This window comes from Scophthalmus maximus, chromosome 5 (assembly GCF_022379125.1).
Source record: "Scophthalmus maximus strain ysfricsl-2021 chromosome 5, ASM2237912v1, whole genome shotgun sequence".
In the NCBI taxonomy this organism is placed as follows: Eukaryota; Metazoa; Chordata; class Actinopteri; order Pleuronectiformes; family Scophthalmidae; genus Scophthalmus; species Scophthalmus maximus.
In genome coordinates this window covers 12,819,209-12,845,152 of record NC_061519.1, presented here as the reverse complement: position 1 = coordinate 12,845,152, position 25,944 = coordinate 12,819,209, and the positions used below count along the sequence as shown (strand labels likewise).

The 25,944-nt window shown below is 43.8% G+C and overlaps 3 protein-coding genes across 11 annotated transcripts; 2 read left to right on the top strand and 1 right to left on the bottom strand.

Annotated features, from left to right (window-relative positions):
• The first annotated feature begins 1,788 nt into the window (after window positions 1-1,788).
• kcnmb2 (potassium large conductance calcium-activated channel, subfamily M, beta member 2) lies at window positions 1,789-7,361 on the top strand. Of its 7 annotated transcripts, XM_035635397.2 has the most exons (9): window positions 1,789-2,156; window positions 2,723-2,866; window positions 3,982-4,075; window positions 5,092-5,175; window positions 5,313-5,380; window positions 5,633-5,755; window positions 5,867-6,037; window positions 6,280-6,475; window positions 6,740-7,361. In XM_035635397.2, the coding sequence occupies exons 6-9, from the start codon at window positions 5,697-5,699 to the stop codon at window positions 7,022-7,024; spliced, it is 711 nt and encodes a 236-aa protein (XP_035491290.2). In that variant the 5' UTR covers window positions 1,789-2,156; window positions 2,723-2,866; window positions 3,982-4,075; window positions 5,092-5,175; window positions 5,313-5,380; window positions 5,633-5,696; the 3' UTR covers window positions 7,025-7,361. The 7 variants fall into 7 exon arrangements, with proteins under 7 accessions (XP_035491290.2, XP_035491289.2, XP_035491286.2 ...); XM_035635396.2 differs by lacking the exon at window positions 5,313-5,380; XM_035635393.2 differs by having other exon boundaries at window positions 5,313-5,755.
• A 967-nt stretch (window positions 7,362-8,328) lies between these two features.
• LOC118311138 (phosphatidylinositol 4,5-bisphosphate 3-kinase catalytic subunit alpha isoform) lies at window positions 8,329-21,725 on the top strand. Of its 3 annotated transcripts, none has more exons than XM_035634708.2 (21): window positions 8,329-8,702; window positions 9,557-9,972; window positions 10,248-10,457; window positions 10,624-10,874; window positions 11,209-11,454; window positions 11,631-11,716; window positions 11,821-11,926; window positions 12,414-12,566; window positions 13,091-13,225; window positions 13,455-13,579; window positions 14,445-14,526; window positions 14,693-14,857; window positions 14,994-15,097; window positions 15,318-15,489; window positions 16,848-16,954; window positions 17,247-17,368; window positions 17,746-17,824; window positions 18,029-18,199; window positions 18,329-18,446; window positions 18,573-18,724; window positions 18,906-21,725. In XM_035634708.2, the coding sequence occupies exons 2-21, from the start codon at window positions 9,621-9,623 to the stop codon at window positions 19,174-19,176; spliced, it is 3,207 nt and encodes a 1,068-aa protein (XP_035490601.1). In that variant the 5' UTR covers window positions 8,329-8,702; window positions 9,557-9,620; the 3' UTR covers window positions 19,177-21,725. The 3 variants fall into 3 exon arrangements, with proteins under 3 accessions (XP_035490601.1, XP_035490603.1, XP_035490602.1); XM_035634710.2 differs by having other exon boundaries at window positions 8,347-8,439; XM_035634709.2 differs by lacking the exon at window positions 8,329-8,702 and adding an exon at window positions 8,753-9,036.
• Window positions 21,726-21,872: 147 nt separating this feature from the next.
• kcnmb3 (potassium calcium-activated channel subfamily M regulatory beta subunit 3) lies at window positions 21,873-25,110 on the bottom strand. The gene is made up of 4 exons (XM_035634713.1): window positions 24,865-25,110; window positions 23,401-23,604; window positions 22,947-23,121; window positions 21,873-22,436 (listed from the first exon to the last, which is right to left on the bottom strand). Exons 1-4 carry the CDS (start codon window positions 24,948-24,950, stop codon window positions 22,068-22,070), a joined length of 834 nt encoding a protein of 277 aa, XP_035490606.1. The 5' UTR covers window positions 24,951-25,110; the 3' UTR covers window positions 21,873-22,067.
• Window positions 25,111-25,944: the final 834 nt, after the last annotated feature.

Here is a 25,944-nt window from a genome sequence, read left to right as displayed (position 1 = left end):
ATAACACAAGGTTGCTAGGCATGCGAACACAGCGGCAACACAGATGAATATGTGCTGGACATGTTGGCATTGTGTAATTGCTTGGATACAGCCACACAAGTGGCAGCAAGCTTTATCATCTGCCTTAGCAACAGCAGTATTGCCTTTTTCATGGGTGTGCTTGGAGTGTTTGTGTGTAGACATGTTTTAAGATTTTCATCTTTAAAAAGAAGGAAAAAAGATGCAAAACTATGAATAATAACTGTAGTTTTATTTTTGTAAAAAGTACAACAAAACATCATTTATTTGTCCTTTGGCACAAGTGCACATGCACAGAATAGGAACTTTGACAAGCTGATGATTTGTATTTTCCTTATTTTTCCCTCACATATCTGTTGTTTCTCAAGATAAAAGCATCCACTCCCGAGATGTTCAGCACGATTAAACAAAATCAAGACTATCTAATTCAGATCTTTCCGATATCAGTCAGCACGGTGATTAACTACACTTCACCAATCACTGTACAAATATCATTACAGTCCCTGTAACTAAGGTGCATGCTATACGTCAGACGGCAGCAATTCACAGGGGTCCAGACCAATTTGACCAATTAGCTGCATCTTAATGGAAGTAAAAGTCACCTCACGTGCATCATTAACATCATCATTATGTGTGAGGGGACAGAAAAAGGGAGAAAGAGGAGCACGAGGAGGGATTGCAGCTCAGCCTCACTGCCTGCTCAGCAAGAGCTATTTTTAGGTGCTGAGAGACAAAGAAGCAGAATTGCCTTTCATCCCCTTTTCTCACTATATTGTTTTAACCTCCAAACGTGCTACTTGAAGACAGTGTGCGTGTCTTTGTAGCTATGTTTAGGCCTAACCTCAAATAAAAACCTCTTCATCTGCCCCTGAGTCCCCCCCCCCCCCTCATCCTGCTATATTTGTGCATGTTTTCCTGCCTGTATGCAGAATGCAGGGTGTTATTTCTTTTTTCGAGGCTAGAGGCCAGAATATAATTAAAGAGCTCTGGAGTTCTTCATAAGAGATTGTCTTTTATACTGTACTTGTCACTGGATGGGTATTATTGACGACAGACAATACACAGTAGTAAGAGGTGTGCACTTCCAGTGGAACGTGATCCGATGCTGCTGGTGTGAAGGACAAACTAGCTCATTACTGGGGACTGCCAGGGGAAAACCTGCATTGGACTAATTCTATGGTGGAAATCACAAGTCAAATACATTTGATTTTCAAAATAAAAACATTTCACAAAGGTCAAGCATAAATGGCAGAGATTTTGAAGAGCAAAAGAGTTTCAAGGCACGTCAAAGTTTTAGGGGATCGCTGGAAATATTTAGCAACGAGTATTGACTATCTTAAAATGAGTTTCACACATTTACACATTAATTCATTATATTTTTATAGCATGGAACCCAAACTAATGCAAATTCAAATTGTTTGATTGCACATGACTTTTTGATTATTTGCTGACCCATTTATGAGAAATTGGAACAGACTTCTTTTTTTCTTAATGTGCATCTTCTAGGAGAAAATGAACATGATGCAGCATTTTGTGGTACATCTACTACAAGGTGTAACTTTATACATTTGTAAGCAACCCAATCGGACTTTTTCCACACACACTAACACAGTTTTCAGTTGCATTTGATCTATTGCTGGTGCACCAGTAAAAGATGAATCAAAAAAGAGAAATCCCTTGACCCCTTTATTCTTTCTATAGTTTCTGGGGTTGCAGTGACCCCTGGTGGCCTTACGTTTTCTCGTCACAGTGTATGACTTTGAAGTTGCCCATACACACTGTACATGTGTAGCATGAAAAGGCTGAGGTGTTTGAGACAACTGCTCCTGAATTCCAATGTGGAAGTGCAGCAGTGCCTGCAACAAACATAGCAATGGGCCCACAGCGGAGCCACCCAGAGTCAGATATTTGAGAGTACAGTTGAGATTCATTGTGCTGGACCATTTTAAGCGTGGCGGCATTGTACAGGGAACTCATATTACTCACACAGGTATGGCAGGCATCCTGTTCACTTGGGGTAAGAGTTTAAATAAGAGGTGGCCAGCTGATATCCCCCCGGAGCCCAGACCATGTTGGAGAGTCACTGCTGACAGTTGCAGCCCAAAGTCTGGATTATCATAACAACCCAGCGACAAGAGGTAGGAGCTCACAGATCGGACATGTTACCACCGCTATTTCAACCCAGCACACACTAGCCACACACACACAAAAGCCGGGGCTTATTGTGATATCGATGCGCAAAGAGAGAGATTCTTTCAGGCACCAGGGAGAAACACACAGTAGCACAGACCATGTGCCTGAAGATGACCCAGCACATAATAGAGGGTCAACTCACCGCACGAAGCTGGGAACTCAAAAAAGTTTGAATCTTTTTCAGGTCTCGTCCGTGGGATATTCTTTTATGTGCGCTTGTATTTAGCTACAACACGGGTTTTGTGACTCACCTGCTTAATAAGACATAATTACTGCAATTTTCCATCTCGAGGGCACCCTGAGGCATCGTGATCGAATGACTTTCATTGGCACATAGTGTTTTTCACTCAGCAAGATGGTGACAATTGCACAATGCAGTTATAATTGGATGTACAATAATAATATGCCTTAGACATGCAGTTTTGTGGGCTGTTATTTGCCCTCAGTGTGTGCACCTCAGATAAGTGTCTCTTACTGCATTGTCACACTGTACCACTGTGCCGTGCCGCAGGCAACAGATCACTGGGACACCTGACAGAGAGGCAGTTATCACTGGAAGGACGAGGCAAAAAATACATCCCGAGACATTCATCACCAGAGAGCGTGTTGATAGCAGGCCAGGCTTTGAATTCCACCGTGCTGTTGAGCATGCAAGGTGAGCGTAAACACCCACTAAAGCAACATTTGCAGCATCAGACCTCAGAATCGTCAAATCTCATGGTTCGTCTTCAAATGTTGCACACGCCCATTTTTTTTTTTTAATGATACACGTGCAATATGACAAATAATCAGATGGAACCGTAGCTGATTTATGAGGCAATGGCAGATAAAAGGCTCCTCAGCCCTCCCACTGTACAAAGGAGCAAATAGATGCTTCACCAAACCATCACACACAACATGGATGTTGTGTGTTTTATTTCCTGCATCCCTTGTGTTTGTAGTCTTCTGTGTCAGCAGCTCTTGTGCATCTCTTTGTAGTTGTCTGTGGTCTTTTTGCGCAGTTTCACATCTATTTGTCGTTTCCCGTCACCACCCCTCTCTCAGGGGTCCTTTTCAGTAATTCATCATCAACACCAGCTTTACAACTATGTGGTCAATCGTGTGCCATTTAGGTTTACCAGTCATTCAGTCACGCTTCCAGTGTCACAAGACGGGAGAGGGGCAGCTGGAAGAAATATGAACCAAGGACACACCCATAAATATTATACAGTGAGGTCTGCTGATCCCATCTACCTCTGGCTCAGGATATGTAGTTCCTGAAACTGATAATGGAGAAATCGGAACAACACGTTCCTGCTTGGATAAGCAGTTTCACACCGGTGCTGTGTGCTGGAGCAGCTCCTCAGACTGACTCCCTCCACCGCTTCATGTGGTGACACTGCAGACTCAGTTGCATTTTTAAATAGAGATGTGAAGAAGGACATGGATTTATCTAAAATCTATTTTTTAGGTCGGTTGCTGCCATTCAGAACCACTTTTCACCCAATGGCTGTGATACGATTTCCTATTTAGTTAAGTTTTAGCCATTTTCATTTGTATAATTTCCGATTTTTTCGTGGGTCTCATGAACTTTGGAGTGAACTTGCTTTTTTATTGTTCATGTGAATAAAGTTTCCATCACTGTAGGTTTAAATAAATGAGAAAAATGCTAATGCTAAAACAGTGTTTCCATGTAAAACATGTTGCTTAGACCAATCTGAAATGTGGAAATTATGTATTTTATATTATGAACATTTTAATTAACTGTTTAAAATGTGTTTCCTTCCTCAGAGCTGACTTGCAAGGCCCTCTAAGGTCAGGCTCTAAGGCCTAGTGAGACTGCCTTGCATGCCCCACATATCATTAAGGACACCGTCCATTCCCTGTAAGTTATTGGGTAGGAAGTCACCTGTCACTATAAGGCCAACCTCCACAAGCGAGTGTGAGCCACAACCACCAGCAAATTTACAACTCTCAAAGCACTTTGTAATCTTTTGCTTGACTGTAAAGTAGACACAGGGGGGTGAGACGGCGTTTCCGAAAGTGTGCGTCTCCATGTTTAACTGAAATCAATACAGTTATGTGCGGGACTCAAGGCTCTCGGGAGGCAACGGTCAGCGAACTTTTACGATGGGGGGGAAAAAGTTGGAAAGTTGTAAGAACGAGCATTATATTCATGTAAGTGTGGCTCTTTGTTGTGCATATGCAAAACACAACACTGCGTAAATGCAGATCACATTTATGGTGTCTTTCGGATGTCTTGTGTCACACTGGGGTTGACCCTAATTCCACTTTTCCCCTAAGCAGCTGGGAATGTAATACAATAAGGAAATTACTCATCTAAAAGGAACTTGTTGGCTTGTTCTGACTATGCTGCTCCCAGCTCTCTCTCCCAGGTCAGGTTTTTATCCACTCGCAAAAAATTTAAATGTAAGAGGACTGAATGACGGCTACAAGATATCCAACAATCTGAAATTGAATCCATGCTGTATGGACTTTTCTGCATCTGAAGGAGAGCATATACATAATATGACTTAATGGTAACTCCTGCCTGATTTATTGTTTTTTCTCGTTCACCCCTGACTCCAAATGCAGCAAACTATTGATTCTGACAGGACGGTGACATCACCGCTTGGACATGAGCAAATGACCACACGCAATTAATAACACGGCCACGTAAACACATTTGTTACCGATTGTGTTCATGAAGGAATACCTGGCAATTTCACAAGTGGATTTGTATTGACCCTCACCTTGACGCTGACGCTCGGCAGACACAAAATATATAACTCACCATGTCCCAGCCGCCCATTCATTTGCATCTGAACCAAGGCCAATGTTGTTTATAGGACTGCAAGCTTCATAGAGCATTGAATACTGGGTTTTTTGTAAATGGTTTAGGGCCTGCAGAGAGAGCGAGAGGAGGCACGTGCAAGGTGACCCAATGACTTTGTGTTGACAGCTGAAGTGTTCAGGATACGGCAGGTAGGTTTTCATTTTCATGGAGTGCCTCACCAGCATTAACACCTTTCATCTGGGGCTATCTGTCATCTTGTTTACCCTTTTGTAGCGTTTCTTTGTGTTCACAATGAGATGTTTACCTGGGGTACTTCCTGTCGCAGCCCAACATCATACTCTGACCATCAGGAACTGCTGCTTGCTGGGTTGTTTGGAGCTGCATAGAAGCATGGTTAGAAGCATACTTGTTTCGTTTGTATAAAACTGGACATATTTACCAAAAAATTGTGACTCTGACAGCAAACATGCACCAAAGGTACAGTATGATCTGTTTGTTCCCTTTTAATCAGAAGTTTGTTTTGTAACCGGTGGCTGGGGGATTTCAGGTTCCGTCCATGAACCTGGTTGTGAAAGTGCATCTCAGTGAGATAACCCCCGACGCTGCGTTACAGCTAAATATAAAATTGGCTGTGATTCTTCATAGGTCTTTTCAACAATCTTTCCGTCCGGCTTCAGTGAGAACAGGGGGACATAGATCATCAGGAAAGATGTTCTTTGTGGCGGGGGCGAAAAATGCAGCGGCGGCGGGGAGAGGAAATGAAAGGAGGTAACAGGTTTACACCAATTCAGGGCTGAAAATTCACTCAAAGTGCCGAGGGTTAGAACAGGATTTGCACGCACTTTGATTTCCATGTCATTTGTCATTTTCTACCATCAGGTCAATGTACCAGAAATTTCGTGACGTAGATATATTAGACAAGAAGAAGACAGTGACAGCTCTTAAGCCTGGTGAAGACCGGGCCATCTTCCTTGGTCTGGGAATGATCCTCTCATCTGTCATGATGTACTTTGTCCTGGGGATCACCATATTACGCTCCTATGCAGACAGGTACAGGCTGCTGTTTTATCTTTTAAACACCTGCCAGAATCATGCTTTATTCATCAGATGTGCTTGTTGACAAACTGCTTCTGTGCTCTCTGGAGCTGAAAATTGCAAAAAATAAATGCTTTATGAAACCAGGTTTTCAGGGACAATTTACACCCCAAACCAAAGCTGATCTCTTACATTAGTAAGCTTTTTTTCTTTTCTTTTTTGCATTAAATTGGATCTCCATTTAAATGTCAACAAAGTGTGTGGACAGCGGAGGGTGTGTGTGTTGTCCACAACTCCACGGTCACAGCAGACATGAACTGTTCCTACAACTGTGGGTCAGACTGCTGGAGAGTCTCCAAATACCCCTGTCTGCAGGTCTACGTGAGCATCAATAACACGGGCCGTGTCAGCCGTTTATCCCACAATGAAGAGACCCAGGACGCCAGCTCCGATGTGAGTAGTGCCAGGGGGAAAATACAAGGAATTACTGAGCCGTTTCAAATGCTGGCAGCGGCTGTCAGATGTTGGCCTGGTTTTAGACGCGCTCCTCTGCCAGTGCAGAATATGTTTGCAGATAGGATTTGTAATTTTTCCAAGTCAAGCTAAAAAGATAACAGTCTACATGAGGGGCGATATATTCAGTGCTGTGAAATAAACAAAACTTGGAAAAAAATGCACTCGAAATAACCTCAGATTCCCCCCGTCCTGTCCTTGCAGTGTTTTTATGTGCCCAGGTGCCAGAGGGACAGTGTTGCCATGCACACCGTGATTATGAACATCTCAGAGCGACTGAAGGTGAACCAGCAGGTCCCCTGCTTCTACGACCCCACCGAGCAGCAGGAGACCGTCCTCCTGAGCCGGCTGTTCGACCACAGTGTCGTCTTCCACTCGCTGCTCTGGCCCTCGTGCATGATAACAGGAGGGGCCCTCATCATCCTGATGGTGAAGCTCACACAGTACCTCTCCAGGCTGTGTGAAGAGATAGGGAAGATAAAAAGGTGAAATCTACGCTCGGCAGCTGCGAAAGCCGGTGATGGACACGTGACATGAGAGGGATTGTTTGAACCAAACCACCTTGCTGTGACCTCTTGCGAAACGTTCCTCTCGAGCTGGGACATTTGGAACAGCTGAGTTTCACAGCGCACTGAGGATGTGACTGTTTATAAAAGTGGAGTGAATGTTCCGAAGCGGAATCTGTCAGACATGTAGTTGGCTCTTATACGGGGAAAACTATGACTGGATTTTGCATGGTAGTTAAAGCATTGTAAAATGTCCTGCTGTTACTTTTCTTTTACATAGAAGTTCTGTCATCATGAATATAGTGTATTTTTTCCACAAATGTTTGTGCTTGTTAATTGTTGTACAATTTTGAGAATTCCCCTTTCTTGTTTTTGATAATCACATCTTTCTGGAACAATAACATGTTCTTATTTCATATGACCAGTAATGACCAATGACTAGAATGCAGTAGGCCGGATGATTGATTGATAGATAGATAGATAGATAGATAGATAGATAGATAGATAGATAGATAGATATATAGATAGTACCGAAACAAGGGAATTATACCTCTACACCTACTGACATCCGATACCAGGATGCACATGCTTAATAAATCTCATTCTCAGAATAAATCTCATCGATCGTATGCTCCAATACCACATACTTGCAAATAGATAAAGGGTCACAAGTTCACTCAGTGAATTCTGCCTACATCTCCAGGTTATCACATTAACATCAACTTCATGCTTGCAATGGTGGTGATTCTGCAGAGGTTGCACAAAGTGACATTGGGTCCTTGTGGTTACACACCGTGGCTCTGCAGCTGAGACACGATTGTATTTCACCAACGAACTCACACCTCTGCAAGGGACTGGTGTGTGCTTAACCACATGGCCCCATAACTTCCCGACGAATGGCGACGTAGTTCTATAGATAAACAACAAACATAATGTGGGACAGAATATAATGTTCTATCGTAGAAAGAGTGAAACACACAACAGGCCAATGTAATCTATGTACACGGCATCTGTCAGCTGCACTTTCACAACCCACGTTTTTTCTCTGGGAGAATACATCTGTACATCTGACTGTCTGCAGAAACAACAGCAGCAGCAGCAACAACAACAACAACAGCAACAACAACAACAACAACAACAACAACTGCTGTTACTGTTGTTTTCATGTGCTCTCCGGTGGAATTCCGTAAGAGGCAAAGCGGTTTCCCGTCAATTCCCCAGTCTCATCTCATGACGACCTGCTCTGCCAAACTCCGTGCGCGTGCGCGTGCGCGTGGGAGGGCGGTCGGTCCGTCGATGATGAGCCTGCTAGCAGACCTCGAGCGGTCTAGCCGTGTGGGAGCTAGCGTGCTAGCAAAGCTGTTGGTGTATTTCCCGGACAGCGCGATGGAGAACATGGTGAAGTGTTACACTCGTATTCCGCCGCAGCGTGTTGACAACGTCACCGGGAGCTAAGGGCGTCTCCCCCCCCCCCCCAATGAAAGCGGGACTGTCCCGACTCCCCGGTGTCATTGTTTGGATGAACTGAGAGAGCTAGCACCGCCGGGTGAGACTCTACCAGAGCGGGCACGGATGGGATTGACACAGCTAGCCGATGCTAACGGTTGTGCTTGGCTGACTGGCTTGGCGGCTAACCGGGCGGCGTTAGCTATCTGACACAGGTAGCGTTCGATTTGTGTTGTGGCCCCCCCCCCTCATGTTTTGTTGTGTGTTTTAAACCACCTCGCGCGAGAGACTGTCGGGTCGCCCCCGTCTACTGCAGTGGCGTCACACAAAACATTAGTTTGTGCACGACTAGATGTTTTTCCACATTGCAAAATGACACCGATGTGCTCAGTGGACCTTGCTAGCATGGCGAGCTAGCTAGCCGAGGACCAACACCTAACGTCCACCCTCCAGCAGCAGCAGCAGCAGCAGCAGCAGGATCACACGGTTCAAGTCGAGGTGACCGTCGATGTTGGGCTAAAAGCTCCACTTCAGCAGTGTTAGCTCCGTGTGGGTAATGCTCGCTAGCTAACAAGTTTGTTTACATGGTTTTTTGAAGCGCTTACATTCGACACCGCTTAGCATGTGCTAGATTAAGTTATTCGAAGCGAAGGTTTTCTCTCAAAGATCTGTTTGTGTCAGTAGTTCATAGAGTACGATATGATCATTCAATAAACAAAGTGACATCTTCATTTGTTAAGATAAAACACTCGAGTTGCCCTAAATGTGTTGCTGTCATCGGTCTGACCGGATGAAAGCTCCTCTACACAATAGCTAAGGGCAGTGTGGTGAGTTCACTAAAAATCCAAACACTTTAGTGACATGTAGTATCCCTGTAGGTGTTCCCCAGGAATGTGATTACATTGTATAGAGCTTGGCAACACATGTTGAGCTGGGATCTCCTCAGGAGTGTGTATTTAACTTGCTTATATCCTGTTCCTATGCAATTTCACCTTCTCTGCAGCATCTGTACTAATACTGCACACAGATCGGTGGCCATTGAATAATTCCGTTTCCCTCTCTCCCACAGTTAGTTGACATCGCTCATCAGATAATTACCAGCCTCTGAAAAGAGCAGCTTTGCTGGCACAACCATGCCTCCCAGGCCCTCCTCGGGAGAACTATGGGGGATGCACTTGATGCCCCCCAGCATCCTAGTGGACTGCCTTCTGCCAAATGGCATGATTCTCACATTGGAGTGCCTCCGGGAGGCCACGCTGATCACAGTCAAGCATGAGCTTTTCAAAGAGGCCAGGAAGTACCCTCTGTACCATCTGCTGCAGGAGGAGAGCTCCTACATCTTTGTCAGTGTCAACCAGGAGGCAGAGCTGGAGGAGTTCTACGACGAGACCAGGAGGCTGTGCGATCTTAGACTCTTCCAGGCCTTCCTCAAAGTTATTGAGCCAGTAGGCAACAGAGAAGAGAAGATTCTCAACCGAGAGATAGGTATGGTTCTTGACTTAATATGCAGTTACAACACAGCCTAATATACTATACAGTAATGTACTGGAACAGCTGTTGGCCTTGGCAATGTCATTGCTGGCAGTGTGGAGGATTAACATAATACTATTGGGTTTAACCAGTTACAACATATATTGTGTATAATACAGTGTATGGAAGTCACTGTATAATTTCACATGTCATGAGAAATGCATCTTAACATATTTGGGACCAAAGGACTTGCATCTCATTTTTATTTTCCCCTTGTTTTTCCTTTACAGGTTTTGCAATTGGAATGCCTATATGTGAGTTTGACTTGGTGAAAGACCCAGAAGTGCAGGACTTCAGAAGGAACATTTTAAATGTTTGCAAAGAAGCTGTGGACCTCAGAGACTGTAACGGACCCCACAGTAGAGCTTTATACGTGTACCCCCCCAATGTAGAATCCTCAGTGGAACTTCCTAGGCACATCTATAACAAACTGGATAAAGGTAGGACATCTTTACTCCAGGCTCTGGAGAGCCAATGCTCACCGCAATAAGAATATCATAATACATTTCACAAACATTAACATTTGTCCCTTTGCAACGTCACTTTGTATGTAAACCGAGAGCAATTTTGTAAAAAAAAGATGGCGTTTTATTTTCTGTCCCTCAGGTCAAATCATCGTCGTCATTTGGGTTATTGTGTCGCCCAGCAATGACAAACAGAAGTACACCCTGAAGATCAACCACGACTATGTGCCGGAGCAGGTGATTGCAGAAGCCATCCGCAAGAAGACACGCAGCATGCTGCTCTCCCAGGAGCAGTTAAAGATGTGCGTGCAGGAGTATCAGGGAAAATACATCCTCAAAGTGTGCGGCTGCGACGAGTACTTACTGGAGAAATACCCTCTGAGTCAGTACAAGGTAATCTAATTTAATCATAGCTTAGCCGGATCTGATGCTGTTGTACTTAACAGGGGAAGAGATCCACTCCACATCAAATTATCATCCAGTACCAACGGGCTCGAGGTTGAATTAAATTTATGAGGAAATATATTGCCTGTAAAATGTGCTGATTCAAGATTTAGACCAAACATATCACGGTATATTAAATACAAAGTGTGGAATGTTTCAGCTATTAAGGTGTTTTAATGGTATAATACAGTAATTAGCATGTTGACAAACTTTGGAATATAAATTACTTGGAAAAAGGATAAACGGCATGAATTGCTTCTCAATGTCACTTTGTCCTCAACAGTATGTACGCAGCTGTATCATGCTGGGACGGATGCCCAACCTGATGCTGATGGCAAAAGACAGCCTGTATTCCCAGTTGCCCATGGACAACTTCACCATGCCATCGTATGCGAGGCGAATATCCACAGCGACGCCGTACATGAACGGGGAAACGGCCACCAAGCCCCTGTGGACGATCAATGGAACACTGAGGATCCGGATACTGTGCGCCACTTATGTCAACGTTAATATCAGAGACATTGACAAGGTACAAATGCCGTACGTCAGCGTTGTGCTGTACCTGCCTCGTCTCGCTTCTTTAAAGAATATCTGCTTCGTTCTGTATCGACTAAAACAAAATCCCAACATCTGCAGCACTTCCCACGTTCAGAAAATGACCCAAGGACTGAGTATATAAATCTGTTGTTCTTGTGACTGCTCTAGATCTACGTCAGGACTGGGATATACCACGGTGGAGAGCAGCTGTGCGATAATGTCAACACCCAGCGGGTGCCCTGTTCGAATCCCAGGTAGCACGCGACGAAGAAAAGTGTTTTACGGTCTGGGATTTTACTGGGCTTTGCAACGGTAATGGTATTGATTATTGTAATGATTTTCTCCCTGTTTATTCCAGGTGGAATGAGTGGCTTAATTACGACATGTACATTCCAGACATCCCCCGTGCCGCCCGACTCTGCCTCTCCATCTGCTCTGTGAAAGGGAGGAAGGGAGCTAAAGAGGTCAGCAGTGAAATGATGAAATGTTACATTGAAGTTATTTATATATTTATATATATATATATATACATATATATATATATATATATATATATATATAAAGGTATGTTAATGAGGCTCTGATACAGCGTCAATGGGGGTGAACAGTAAACACCAATGCTAGAACACATCCATCATTTCCTGTGAATCCCTCATACTTAAAAAAAAGAAAAAAGCCAATTTGTATCCAACGCAGGTTTGATGGACCCTAAAACAAAGTGACATACAGGGGTTGATTACAGAATTTAATAACCCATGGGGATTTCATGAAAATCTTAAGGATTAAGATTCTTAAATGTTAAGATACAATGCGGCCATTTGAATTTCTGCTTGGTGAGTGAGTCAGGGCCGATAACAAGGTTGCTGCACTGCGCTCGTCTGTTTCATAGCCCGGAGCTGTTGACTGTTAAATCATCTTCATATGCATCATCCTCTTGGTATCTTCCTGTAGGAGCACTGTCCCCTCGCCTGGGGCAACATCAACCTGTTTGACTACACCCACACGCTAGTTGCGGGGAAGATGGCTCTCAACCTATGGCCTGTCCCGCATGGCCTTGAAGACCTGCTCAACCCCATCGGCGTCACGGGCTCCAACCCCAACAAGGTGAAAAGCAAACGTCAACGCTCTGAACTAAACTCTCGCACACTGCAGCAGCGAGTATTGTTTACAGAGCAAATATTGACGCGACGGATACATCATTACAGATGTATCATTGCCCTCATCCGCCCTTTTTGTTGCAATGATATTCTATTATTATAGTTTGAAATACAAAGGTCATCAAAGCCGATTTCTTTCCGTCGCATTGACCATCTTGAACTTTAAGAAGATACAATAACATGGTTTAAAACATAATCTTTCATTCACTATTATAAGTTACTTAAACAAAAACAATACAAATATGTATCATGCTTGTGTCTGCTACTGACCTCTAAATGTCATGACCCACTTTTGATTGAGCTCGTGACAACCTGTAGAGTTTTTCAGAGCTGGATTTAAGCCGACCTAGATTTAAGCAACCAAGCTTCTTATTCTACTTCTATAATAACTCCTTGACCCAGGCACCTTTATTTGATTAAAGCCAACACTTTGAATGACCTTTACTCTTCCAACCTCTTCTGAACACGCAGGAAACTCCATGTCTGGAACTGGAGTTTGACCACTTCAGTTGCCCTGTCAAGTTCCCTGACATGACGACCATCGAGGACCATGCGAACTGGAACATATCCAGAGAGCTTGGCTTTAATTACTGCCACACCGGTTTGGTAAGATGACAAGTTTGTTGTTGATTTTTTTTTTTTTATTTTTGCTTCACTCGTCTGATTCCTTGTGAGATTTGATTTTTAATCATTTGCCACATCATACTTGAGTCACGTGACAGAGAGAGAGACATAATATTACTGTTTTATTTGACACAAGTCTGCGTAGACTCCACGTGGTGCTGCCATTGGTCGGCGTGTTTTTTATTAAACGGTGTGTTTCATGTCGTCGTAGAGTAACAGGCTGGCACGAGACAACCCCCTGACTGACAGCGACAACGAGCAGCTACGACAGGTGGGCAACAGAGACCCGCTGTCTGAAATCACTGAGCAGGAGAAAGACTTTCTGTGGCGGCACAGGTAATGTGTGTGTGTGTGTGTGTGTGTGTGGCTGTTTTCCATGATGTGGGGTTTGTGAGGATTGGATATTAATATTAATATCGGCTGGCCTTTCCCTACTATTGTAAGATTTCAATACAAAGGACAGGAAAAACTATTACGGAGAAAGACGAGACTGTATTGATGCTATTATTTTTTATTTTTTATGAAACTTTAAAAAGTTGGGTCTGTGTCTAATATTTCAGTCTGAGTCAGTCTGTGGTGAGTCTTTCAGAGCAAATCCAACTTAAAAGTGTTTTGTTAGTCCAGTTTAATCTGTTTCAGTTTTATGAAGGCTGGTGGAGTCAGAAATGAAGCAAGGAGTAACTCCTAACCGGCAAGAATTACATCTGTCACAGATGATGGGCACAGAAAGACTCGACTGTCAGAGGAAATCATTTAGCGAGAGGAATGACAGTCGGAGAGGAATGGACTCGCTACAGTACAGAACATTTTTGGGAAGCAGCCAAACACTGTGACATTGTCCGTCGGCTTCGAGAGGATGATAAAATAGCCTTTCAAACCCATTCACTTTAAGTCTGGTTTCACCAATGCCATTTTCTATGGCGCACAGTGCGATCATTCACAAAAGTGCTTCAGGACATAGAGCTCACTTCATTGGTGAGCGTATATTTGTTTTGCTTTGCTTCCTGCTAATGTCTGAGTGCATAGTGAAAACAACAGCCTGTGCTGTGTTTTCATTACCATCGCAAAGTCAATGGGCCAAAATAATGTGAACTTGCATCTTTTCACAACCCACAATGCCCCGACCAAACAATCCCCTCGACCCAACTCGATCAACAACAAAACAAAACCTAATACAGACTTTTCTCCAAACCAATTCTAGACAAGACTGTGCCAACATGCCAGAGGTACTTCCCAAGATCCTCTTGGCTGTGAAATGGAACTCAAGAGATGAGGTTGCACAGGTACGCTCAGGTTTCTACTGCTGACATGCCTTTATTTGGAAGGACATCACATAGATTATTTATAGTGTGTGCCTAGCTTGGTTGTTACACTAACCCAACTCTGCTGGTTCATATTGAAAAAAATACAATATATATCAGTGCATTTTTTATTTATTTTTTATTTCAGATGTATTGCCTTCTGAAGGACTGGCCTGCTATCAAGCCAGAACAAGCCATGGAGTTGCTGGATTGCAACTTCCCCGATCCTATGATCCGAGACTTTGCTGTAAAGTGCCTTGACAAATACCTGACAGATGACAAACTGTCTCAGTACCTCATTCAACTAGTTCAGGTGCGTTGAATCTTTATTTATGCTGCACTGTAAAGTAAAATAGTATTTATTATGACGATTGATGCTGAAAAGTCAATGTTTTTTGGTTTGATGTTCTCTGTTTTTTATGACGTTTGTTTTCTTTGTCTGTGTCCAGGTTCTAAAGTATGAGCAGTACCTTGATAACCCGCTTGCACGCTTCTTGCTGAAGAAAGCATTAACCAATCAGAGGATAGGACATTTCTTCTTCTGGCATTTAAAGTGAGTTGATTTTAAAAAGGTCGGCTTTCAGCAAGTTGGAGCTGAAGCTAAAGTTTGTCTGTGACTTGAAAGGTTAAACTCTTGAATAAGAGAACAGCTGAAATCAGTCAATATTCATGACGCTGGGTGTCTGTTTATATTTATGGAGGCTTATACACATTTTCAATTAGGGTACAAACAACCTCTAAATGTTTTTGGTTTTTTTTCTTCTTCTGCACAGGTCAGAGATGCACAACAAGACGGTGAGCCAGCGGTTTGGCCTGCTGCTGGAGTCGTACTGCCGGGCCTGCGGCATGTATCTGAAGCACCTGAGCAGACAGGTGGAGGCCATGGAGAAACTCATCAATCTCACCGACCTCCTCAAACAGGAGAAAAAAGATGAGGCACAGAAGGTAATCCGACAGCCGGAAGCTGTTAACTGTGATCCACGGAATCGTTGAGTTTAATCTCGACAACATCTGGACAATCTGGCCACACAGATGCTACGATATAGTCTGAGTGATAAGTTTGGACCGCTGCCCTCAGTTTGCTTGCAGCAAATACACTTCAAATAAACCATGGTAACACATTTCTAGAGTGAACTGAAGTGATCCCTACAGTAATTACCAAAGATTAATACAGAAAAATGAATAAAGAAAAGCAGCTTCTTGAATATATAGTTCAATTCCAAATAAGGCTAGGGGTAAAATGGGGTAATGTGGCATGGTACATTTAGCAGAAACTAAACAGTATTTTCATCGGTATCAGTTGCATCGAGATTGTTCTTTTTAGCAGGAAAATGGTTTCGCCTGCTGTTTAATTCTAATCAGCTGTACTTAGCTGTGCTTTCTTCATATTAATCCTCTGTTAATGAAGGTATACGTTTCTCAAAAAAAGCCTTTCTAGGGAAGTGGAGATGATGAACCTCCTGAACCGCCGGAACAGGTTTAATGAAGAGACGAAGTGTTGCGTGTGCTTTGACATAAAAACAGCAAATTAATTCACCTGGGAGAAACAGGGACTAGAATTTATTCATTATAGAAGCGAGAACGGAAAGGATGAAAATGGGAAAAAATAAAAGCGCTGGACAATATTGAAGATCTAATTTAAAAATAAACAAAATAATTGTAGCTACTGAAAAGGCAAAAAAAAAGTACACTATGTAATTTTAAATTCAATTCCCAACACAAGAAAGTTTAAGCCAATTTGCTAATTGTTCAAGCTGATGTGTTGGTTAGCTAGCTAACAAGCATGCTGACTCAGTGAATCTAAACATTATCTCAACATTTAATGATCAATATTTGTAATGCACGATGAAATAACCAATGTCCATCCAATCAGTTTCACAATCCCTCAAACTATTTTCACTTGTTAATGCCAAGAGCTGTGGACCTCCAACATGGCCACCGGAGGATTATTGGCATTAGCCAAAAAGCCCCATTTGAAACAGCATTACCTCACTGTTAGAGGCGAAGAATTTTGGTGAAGAAAAGCAGCAGGAGGCTGCCTGCACAGTTACCAGGCTGGTTCACTCCTCCAGCTGCCCAGCAGCAGCAGCTTATTAATAACTGATACTGTGTCTCACACAGAATTAGATTCAATGCTCTGCACTCAGCTTTGCAATGAAAAAACAAGGGAAATCACCTGAGAGCTTCTCTGTTATTGTTAGAAATAAAAAGTTAGGAAACTCTTGCTAGCGAAATTAGACCGTGGGCTGCCACTGTCTGTGTAATGAAGGGGAAACACTGACGGAAACATTTTCTCTTCCAAGGTCCAAATGAAGTTCCTGGTGGAGCAGATGAGAAGGCCCGACTACATGGATGCACTGCAAAGCTTCACCTCCCCACTGAATCCAGCACATCAGCTGGGAAACCTCCGGTACGTTGACTCTCCTTCTGAAACGCTTGTCATTTGGTGTGTGTTTCTTCTGCAGGTCCTGCTTCCTGCCGTTCTGTCCTCAACGATCAATACACGATTAGGTGTAATTAAATTAGCATCGCAAGTACATTTAGGGACATGAGGAACTCATTGCTCCGAGAATACAACCTTATTTTAAAGTAAATACAATCCACACGGCGATCCACAGATGGGACGATGTAATTTACATCACATATTGTTTTGAGTCAGGATAATTTTTCTTCCTCTAAAAACACCCCTGTGTCTGTTTCAGCCTGGAGGAATGCAGGATGATGTCATCAGCGAAGCGACCTCTGTGGCTTAACTGGGAAAACCCAGATATGATGTCAGAGCTGCTCTTCCAGAACAACGAAATCATCTTCAAAAATGGAGATGGTGAGTTCTGTCTCCTGTGTTATTTTCCCTCCTCCTCTTTGCCTTTCTCTCCTTTTCATCTCGTACAAACACACATTGATTTGGAAATGCTGCTGAGCATGCAGCAAAATTCAGTCTAGGACTTCAGGGCTTATCAGGGTAAACACACAAACAAAACCTCATCTGTGGTCTTTACACGGAATTCTGAAAAAAAAAACATGTCGTGTTATTTGAATCACACTTTCTCGCAGCCGCTTGTGCATTTTGCCGCAGCGCGTATGTATGACAAAACTGACTTTGACAGCTCTGCTCTGTTAACGCCTCTTTGGAGTTGATCAAAGACGAGCTGGTATTCACCTCACTGTCTTCCTCCTCCTCGTCTCTCTCTGCCCACGCAGATCTGAGGCAGGACATGCTGACGCTGCAGATCATTAGGATAATGGAGAACATCTGGCAGAACCAGGGCCTTGATCTCAGGTAGGCTCTTCACGTCACCGTGACAGCAGCGATGCAGGTACACGGCAACGGCGCTGGACCTCTCATGTTCTGCGCACCACACCCTGAATGCAAATTAGTGGCAACTCCCGCCAGCCGCATCAGGACATTTAATATTAAGTCCATCACTTCCATCATCATTTGTTTTTCTGCCGCTCTAGATGTTTACTGTGCTTCCTTTCACAGGATGCTGCCGTACGGTTGCCTGTCAATCGGTGACTGCGTGGGCCTGATCGAGGTGGTGAGGAACTCTCACACCATCATGCAGATCCAGTGCAAAGGCGGCCTGAAGGGGGCGCTGCAGTTCAACAGCCACACGCTGCATCAGTGGCTCAAGGATAAGAACAAGGGAGAAATGTGAGTGAGGAAAACGGTGATTTTGAACAGCTGTCGGGTGGCGCTTGTGTTAGTGGTGGTGCTAGTGAGACATTTACCGGATCCTCTCTGAGACCAAGGTTTTTTTTTTCCATTTGTGTGATTCCTCAGGTATGACCAGGCCATAGATCTGTTCACACGATCATGTGCAGGCTACTGTGTAGCCACATTTATCCTAGGCATAGGAGACCGACACAACAGTAACATTATGGTCAAAGATGATGGACAGGTAAAAAAATGACATTTGATCATCTTTTTATGTTCTATATGCATTTACATACCTTCTATTTCTTTCTCGGATAATCTGATTAAATGTTTCTATTTTTTCCCCCTCCCTTTTTTCCTGTTTTCATAGCTGTTCCACATAGACTTCGGCCATTTCCTTGACCACAAAAAGAAGAAGTTTGGCTACAAGAGGGAACGTGTACCCTTTGTACTCACCCAGGACTTCTTGATCGTTATTAGCAAAGGAACTCAAGAGTGCACCAAAACCAGGGAGTTCGAAAGGTAACGCCGGCTGTGGACGTGATGTTTGTTATCTTGGATAAGAGAAGATGTGCCAAAAAAAAAAGCCGAAACAAATTGGATGTTCATCGCCTCATTTCCCACTTGACCCAACTGTTCTGTAATTGTTTTCTCTGTCACTGCTCCCATTCCCCTTGGTAATGTTTTCCCTCTGCCCCCTCAGGTTCCAGGAGATGTGTTACAAAGCGTACCTGGCGATCCGGCAGCATGCCAACCTCTTCATCAACCTCTTCTCCATGATGTTGGGCTCCGGCATGCCCGAGCTGCAGTCGTTTGATGACATCGCTTACATCAGGAAGACCCTGGCCCTGGACAAGTCGGAGCAGGAAGCCCTCGACTACTTCATGAAGCAGATGAACGACGCTCACCACGGCGGCTGGACGACAAAGATGGACTGGATCTTTCACACGATCCGCCAGCACGCCATGAACTAAAATGGCAACTAAAGAAAAGGGTAGAGGAGTAAAGGATTTTGGCAACAACAGCACATTAATAACCAAAAGAGAGAAGCGAGACAAGCATTTTCCCAAACACACCGAGGCCTGGTTAATATTTCTGCCAGCGTTTGACTCTGAAACATTACGTGCCACTGCTCCACAAAGTAAGGGTGCTCAGAAGGGCCTATTTCAGGGACGTAATGCCTAACCGCTCCTGTTTCTACAGGTGTCCGAATGTCTTCTTCCTGCACTGTGAACCCGACAAGGCAGGGTGGAATTGAATTCATAGGAACACGATGAGTGTAATTGAACTCGACTACATTGACCTTCTCGCAAACAAATTATGGACACATTTTTGTTTTTTTTCTTTGAAATGTCTTTCTATACGTCTTCAACCATCAGCATTAAGAATCTTGAAGTGGCACGCCATGAGCACAGCTGGCTTCTTCTAAAGATGAACTGACACTTTCATTTCCACTACCTGTTTTGACCTGATGAAGATGAGGGAGATATCGGCTTCACACAGCCAGGACAGCTGGGACACGGTGAAAGAAGCCCCCCCGTCCCCCCAAAAAATCTAAAGTTCCTCACAATTACAGAAACAAACACCAACACTATGAGTACAAGACTGACGGAGGCCATGTTGAAAAACACTTTGCATAGCATTTAACACTTAACTGAAATCATGACAGCGACAGACGACGCATCCTCAGTTTAGAAATCCCACCACCATCGGCCCACAACTGACCGTTGTACATATTCATAGACTTGTTTGCATTCAGTGCACATATTCCTTTTTGAGTCTTTTTTCTACTGAGCCAAAGTACTAGATGTGTAACCCCCCACTACTCGGCAGTCTTATCGTGAGGAAAATAGTCTGTACTATTCCAAGTCTCGTGTACTCATCGCACTGAGCTCTGCAGTATTTGTTTTTGCTTTGTCAGTCAGTATTATTCTGTCCATCACCGGCCCGACAGACGCAGTTGGAGCATAAAAGCTTTCTGATGGCCAGCTGCAGAACATGGTTATGAATTTTTTTTCTTTTGTTATTCAGCGGATTAAGGAACGTAAACGCAGGGGGAAAAGGAGGCGTACTGCTCCTTTTGTGTGCTGTGCTGTTACACTATGCAAGTTGTGATCCTACTATGTCCTGTATTCTGGGGGATGATGTCAGAGTGAGGCAGACATGCCAGTGTGTCTGAACTTTTTTTACAGACAGTACATGGAAGAAAAAAAAATTTGCACAATGCTGCACTGTAACAGTATTGTTTACTTCTTCCCAACTAAAAGAACAACGAGAAACGCCTTTTTTCTTCTCCTCACCACGTCTGTGTGGAGCTCTAACCGAAGCCATCTGTAAAATATTTTAGATGTTGAGTTCTGCTCCTGTCTCCTTTGCCGCGATCTCGCTTACAAAAGACAATTTAAGACAGACTCTCTCCTCACATTTGCCATATTGCCCCAGATTGAGAAAAAGTAACCCAAGTGATTTTATTTTTTTAATTTAAGCCTTCCAAGTGTCTTCTTCCCAAACTCTTTCTTATGATTGTCGCCCTTATATATGTGGAAGTCTTTGCAGCTTTGTTCACTGCACAGACACATATGTAAGAGGTCAGTAAATGTTCTAGCTTTACCAAATGATACCCATCAGGGGCGGTTTCCTGGACACTCGAGTCGGTCTGAAAGTCCAATAAATAAATAAGAAGAGAAGATTCTGTTCATGGTTAAAAAATGCTCAGGAAACCGATCCTGTACCGAGATACATGTGCCTCTGTACAGGATACAGAGCTGTGGGCTGGACCCAAACTTGACAAATCTAGACCCCATGTACTTTATCAAATTACTAAATGATGCTATTTCCCCTTATACTTCTACATGTCATAGTTCTTTTCTGTTTCTCACACTGCATCATGCATGAGGTCCTCGAATATCTACTTATTTTTTGTTTGTTTTGTTTTGTTTGACCTGATGTTGTTTACTTGAATTTCATGTATAGAGATGACCTTGTTACTTGTGTGGGGGTACAACAAAGTCACAATGAAGGTAACAGATACTGCTACTGCTACTACATGTGCAAATGCTTTCCTTGAATAACTACAGAGGTAATATATTTTTGTATTTTTAAAATGTAAGCAAACTCATATATGTAACTGCTACCCCAAAAAAGAGAGCAATCATGCACAACGTGCACCATCCGCATATGAAACCCAGTAGACAGCTTTGTAGTTGTTGAAACTATATGAATGACAAAGCAGAGGTGAATTGTTGAATGAAGGACAAGGACTTGATGCTGTTGTCGGAGTGTGATCCTCACGTCAGGGGGAGATCCTTGCCCTGTTCGCACAAATAAGTAGGGAGATGCATGTTTTTCTAAAGAGCCAGAATCATGTTGGTCGTCTATCCATCTGTATATATATCATAAAAAACCTCTTCAAATATTTGTTTTTAGTCATCATGTGACCATGTCTCATAATAAACTGTATGCATTCATTTATTGTACTGTTGAATAAATACATTTCTCCCTATCGGAAGAGATAGAGATTTTATTACGTTGGCTTACACCTTTTGTGAAATTGGCTTCTGTTTACAATGGATTTCTTTGCTTCATAATAAAATGAACAGTATGTAGATTTGTTTATCTCAGTCTTCCCTGAGAAACAACACAAAAAAACACATTCATTGGAAACATGACTCATCACTAAAGGAATGAGTCATGTTTCCAATGAACGTGTTTTTTTGTGTGCCACTTAATCTTAATTAGAATAATAATGGCAAACTTAAATCTACCCTGTGGGGCCTTTATACACACTGGCCCTGATTCCCACTTGACGTGAAACTGTGTTTTGGCTTGTTCTTACAGTTTTTTGGCAGCACATACGCTGAATATGTCAAGAGGGCGTCTGCATGCTGGACCTCCGGAGGAGTCGGTACAATTTGCCCTGGGCATTTCTCGATGTCAGCCGGCTCCCTGCACCCTCGCTGCACATCTCAGCGGACAGACGAGCCAAGCACTGCGTCAGCTTGACGAGGCCCACCAGCAGAGCGCCGCCACCCAGCGTCAGACAGGGCCACAGCAGCGCAAGCAGGGCCTTCTTCAGCGTGTACTTCCTGCTCAAGAGGACGACCCCCGGGTGCCTCGTGCGGTCGATGAAGCATGACGAGGTGCTGCCCAGCTGAGTGTCCAGGACTTCTTTCACCCTGTGGACTTCAGCCTGGAGATCCACTCTGTCCATCTGACATTTGGGTACGTAGAAACACTGTGAACGAAATATGTTGTTCAACAAAATGTCATTTGTTATCATCGACCTGCTTGTTAATCAGTGAGAGGAGCTGCAAGTTTTTGTCCAAAAATGAAAAACCCTTCGTAGTTTCCATCTGCTGCACAGATACTTAATAATGTTTCATACAATCTCTGTGAGTCGGGATGAAGAGCAGCCTCTCCTAATGTCAGGCACAGGAAGCAGAGTACTGCTGGTTTTCCATCCTGTCTGCTAGTTTTTTTTTAAAATTTTCTTCACTGCTTTCCCCAGGTGCTTTCTAGGTTCTAACTTCTGCTTTAATGGCCAACATGTCCTAAGGAGCAAAATTACCATCTGCTAAACAGAGTGGCCCTACATGCCCGTTGTAGTGCACGGACGTAAAGCTTTAATGCTCGGTTCCTGCCCGGCACTTGGCAAGCCACACCTGGTGCGAAGCAGGTCCAAACCAGAGGCTCACGATAAAACTACGAGGCAGGACCTAAAAAGCCGGACACAATTAGAAAATACCTCAGGAGCGAGGAGGACCGATTCTTCGTCAAGGTGAAGAAAGGCACTTTGATTGGAGCCTGTGAAGTTAACGGCGGCCCTGAGGCACGGCACGGTGCTCACACCTCTGCAGTCCACCCACTCTGTTAGGATGTCGGCCTGCACCAGCACACAGCCGGCCTCCTCCTCCCAGTGGCTGGAAAACAAGAGCCAGGAAAGGTTCAGCTTACCCGGACCCTCACACCCCCCAACACATGCAAACTTGTTTCTTGTTGGAGCTCGTGTGTGGTGTGGTTTTATTTGACCTAGCGGCAGCATGGCCTCAGGAATGGCAATGTCAGTCTGTCCATTGGTCAAATGCCCATTTTGGTCCTGATGACATGGCATTTTGCTGGTAGGTCCGATTTTTCGGCATCTGATAAACTGTCTGAAGTGTTAAACATTATGACATTCTTTCCAGCGTGAGATGACAGACCTGTTAATAAAGGGTTTGACCACAGTGATGCCGACCACAAAGAACATGAGCACCGAGAAGGCCATCATGGTGAAGCCCAGCAGGATGGCTCTGTCCTCCCCGACACTCGACACCAGGATCTGGGTCCGACCTCGCTGCGCTCCACGTCCATCCACCCCTCCGCTCCACTCCTGCTCCTGCACCGCTGCGGTGTGGGGGAGCTCCCTGTGTCACCCACACACATGCACAAACACACCGGGATACACACACACACATACGAACACACACACGGTCACCGGGGTGGTAATGGTTTAATCCAACAACGATTTCACATTCAATTTTGGCTCATTCATGTTCAACTTCTGTCAGGGATTCAGATTCTTCTTCAGGGAGAAAATTCAAAAACTATCCGTTTGATTTTTGATATGAAACTGAGATTGAGATTTATTATCATTTTTGATAATATCACAAGATTGTGAGTCTGTTTCTCAGAAATCCGTCCATAACGTTTGCGTGTCAAGATATGGTTTAGAAATGTGCTCACATGTGACTTGTGAGAAACATTTAAAAGATCACAATCAACAAAAATTGACATTTTAAGAGTATATCAAACTTGGCTTGTAGATTAATTGGTGAAATCGTTTTAGTGAGAAGTAAACTCTTCATCTTTTAGCGCATAAACACAGTGTAGTAACCAGTATTATGACTGTGAACGGCGTCTTTTCCGAAGGAGACACCACACAGTCTTGGAATAAATGGACGAATGCAAGGATATTGATGGTTACACCATACAACCCAAGGATGTAACACTCTGGCAGCTCGTCAGTTGCTCCTCTGACTGGATCTGATGGAGAAGAGGAGTTGACTTTATTCTTCACATTCTGACGAAATAGAATTTCAACTTTTTTTTCGAAAATGCAAAAGAGAAATAACCTTTTTTTTTCTCTCATGCCTGGCCTCAACACTCTCCAAATAATAAAATCCTCTGGTCCATCAAATCCAGGCGGAGAAGTGACTGACAGCTTTGAGAGCTGTCAGAGTGATACAACCTTTGAGCACTGGAGCGAGCAGTTCTTTTCAATACTTATTCTCCTAGACTTTGTTCTGCTCAAGACCCAATAGCCAAACCTGGAGAACCTGCAGTGAGTAGCATCATCAACATCATCATCATCATCATCATCATCATCATCATCTACTGCCATCAGACAGATGTGATAACCCTGATGACATCGTCAGGCACTTTTTCTCTGAAAGTTTCTCCAGGACCACAAAAGACACACAGCAGCTTACAGTAGGTGAATGTGTAAAATCAGTGGAACCTCATAAACATACTTTTGAAATATGTATAATCATAAATGCTCATATTTGCCCTGACTGGATGTGAAACTTTGCTAGACTTCCCCAGTGTTTTTCCTTCCTAACGAACAACTCCCGACAGTGTTTTCAAAGACTTGCTTCCTGGCCCGGTCGATTGTGTTCTCTCACCGTGTCTGCCGCCTGCGAGCCCCCTGCAGGTTGATGTTAATGGGGATGCTGAACGACCTCCGGGGAGAAGTTGTGTTCAAGAACATGCCAACTCCTGTCGACCGCCAGCTCCTATCACCGAGTACATACAGCCACCCAAAACAAGCTTCCAAGTCTATCTGAGATTCAAACGTCTCTCTGAGAACAACTCCCTGATCATCCCGTGTCTCCAATAGGCTCCAGTGCAGCGCAGTGACTGACTGAGGGCACCAGATTGCGATTTATTCCCCGGGGAACTCCCTGTTGTTTACCAGGGCTCAAAGGTGAGTGCAACAACCCCCCCCCCCCCCCCCTTATGTTTGTTTCTATAGAAACCACCACAGGTAAGGCAGGTAGGATGCTAATGGCCTCTCACTGGGCCCGTGAGGCTCAGCCGCATGCAGCAGTTTGTCATGGAAAAGCTGAATCCTAAACATCAAAGCAGAACAGGGAGGAGGCTTTTTAGTGGCAACTGTATGTCAAACCATCTTTGCAAACATTTACACACACACACACACACACACACGCACACACACACACACACACACACAGACACACATACACACACACACACACACACATACAGAAAAGACACTGCCCCAAACCCACGTGACCTCATTAGGCCGTTGAGGGATGCTGAGCTTGAAACCCGTCAGACGCTCTGGACGCTTCGTGATACGAGTGCAAGATGGTGAGCGAGCGTATATGTGTTATTCAAACAAGTGCAACTCCTTGTATTATTCATGGTTTGCAAGGAAAACATGTGGCGATATTAAATTGGTGACAGATCTGTTTAATATAACAAGGCCAGGGCGAGGATAGGAACACCACAGCAGCTCAGAGAGGAAGCCAGCAATTCAGTGAAACAGACAGACTTTCGTACCTAATTTATTTAAATTGTAATTAATTACTTTGAATATTTTCTTTTACCACACACTCTGATGTTAAGTCTCCACGTAGTGTGATAATGGTTTATCTGGTATATATTCATTATCTGATTGGCTTTATAACTACTTGTAATTCGTTTTATTTGTATTACTGGCAAATTGAAGGTCTTTCATG

Excerpts from the sequence above, each read along its gene's own strand:
- kcnmb2 (XM_035635393.2), top strand. The coding sequence starts at position 5,544 with ATGAACCTGGTTGTGAAAGTGCATCTCAGTGAGATAACCCCCGACGCT. Across the intron at positions 5,756-5,866 it reads GGGAGAGGAAATGAAAGGAG|GTCAATGTACCAGAAATTTC; the intron begins GTAACAGGTTTA and ends TTCTACCATCAG. Across the intron at positions 6,038-6,279 it reads TTACGCTCCTATGCAGACAG|TGTGTGGACAGCGGAGGGTG; the intron begins GTACAGGCTGCT and ends ATGTCAACAAAG.
- LOC118311138 (XM_035634708.2), top strand. The coding sequence starts at position 9,621 with ATGCCTCCCAGGCCCTCCTCGGGAGAACTATGGGGGATGCACTTGATG. Across the intron at positions 11,717-11,820 it reads GTGCCCTGTTCGAATCCCAG|GTGGAATGAGTGGCTTAATT; the intron begins GTAGCACGCGAC and ends TGTTTATTCCAG. Across the intron at positions 18,200-18,328 it reads GATAAGAACAAGGGAGAAAT|GTATGACCAGGCCATAGATC; the intron begins GTGAGTGAGGAA and ends GTGATTCCTCAG.
- kcnmb3 (XM_035634713.1), bottom strand. The coding sequence starts at position 24,950 with ATGTTCTTGAACACAACTTCTCCCCGGAGGTCGTTCAGCATCCCCATT. Across the intron at positions 23,605-24,864 it reads GCTCGCAGGCGGCAGACACG|GGAGCTCCCCCACACCGCAG; the intron begins GTGAGAGAACAC and ends TGGGTGACACAG. Across the intron at positions 22,437-22,946 it reads CGGTCCTCCTCGCTCCTGAG|TGTTTCTACGTACCCAAATG; the intron begins GTATTTTCTAAT and ends TTTCGTTCACAG.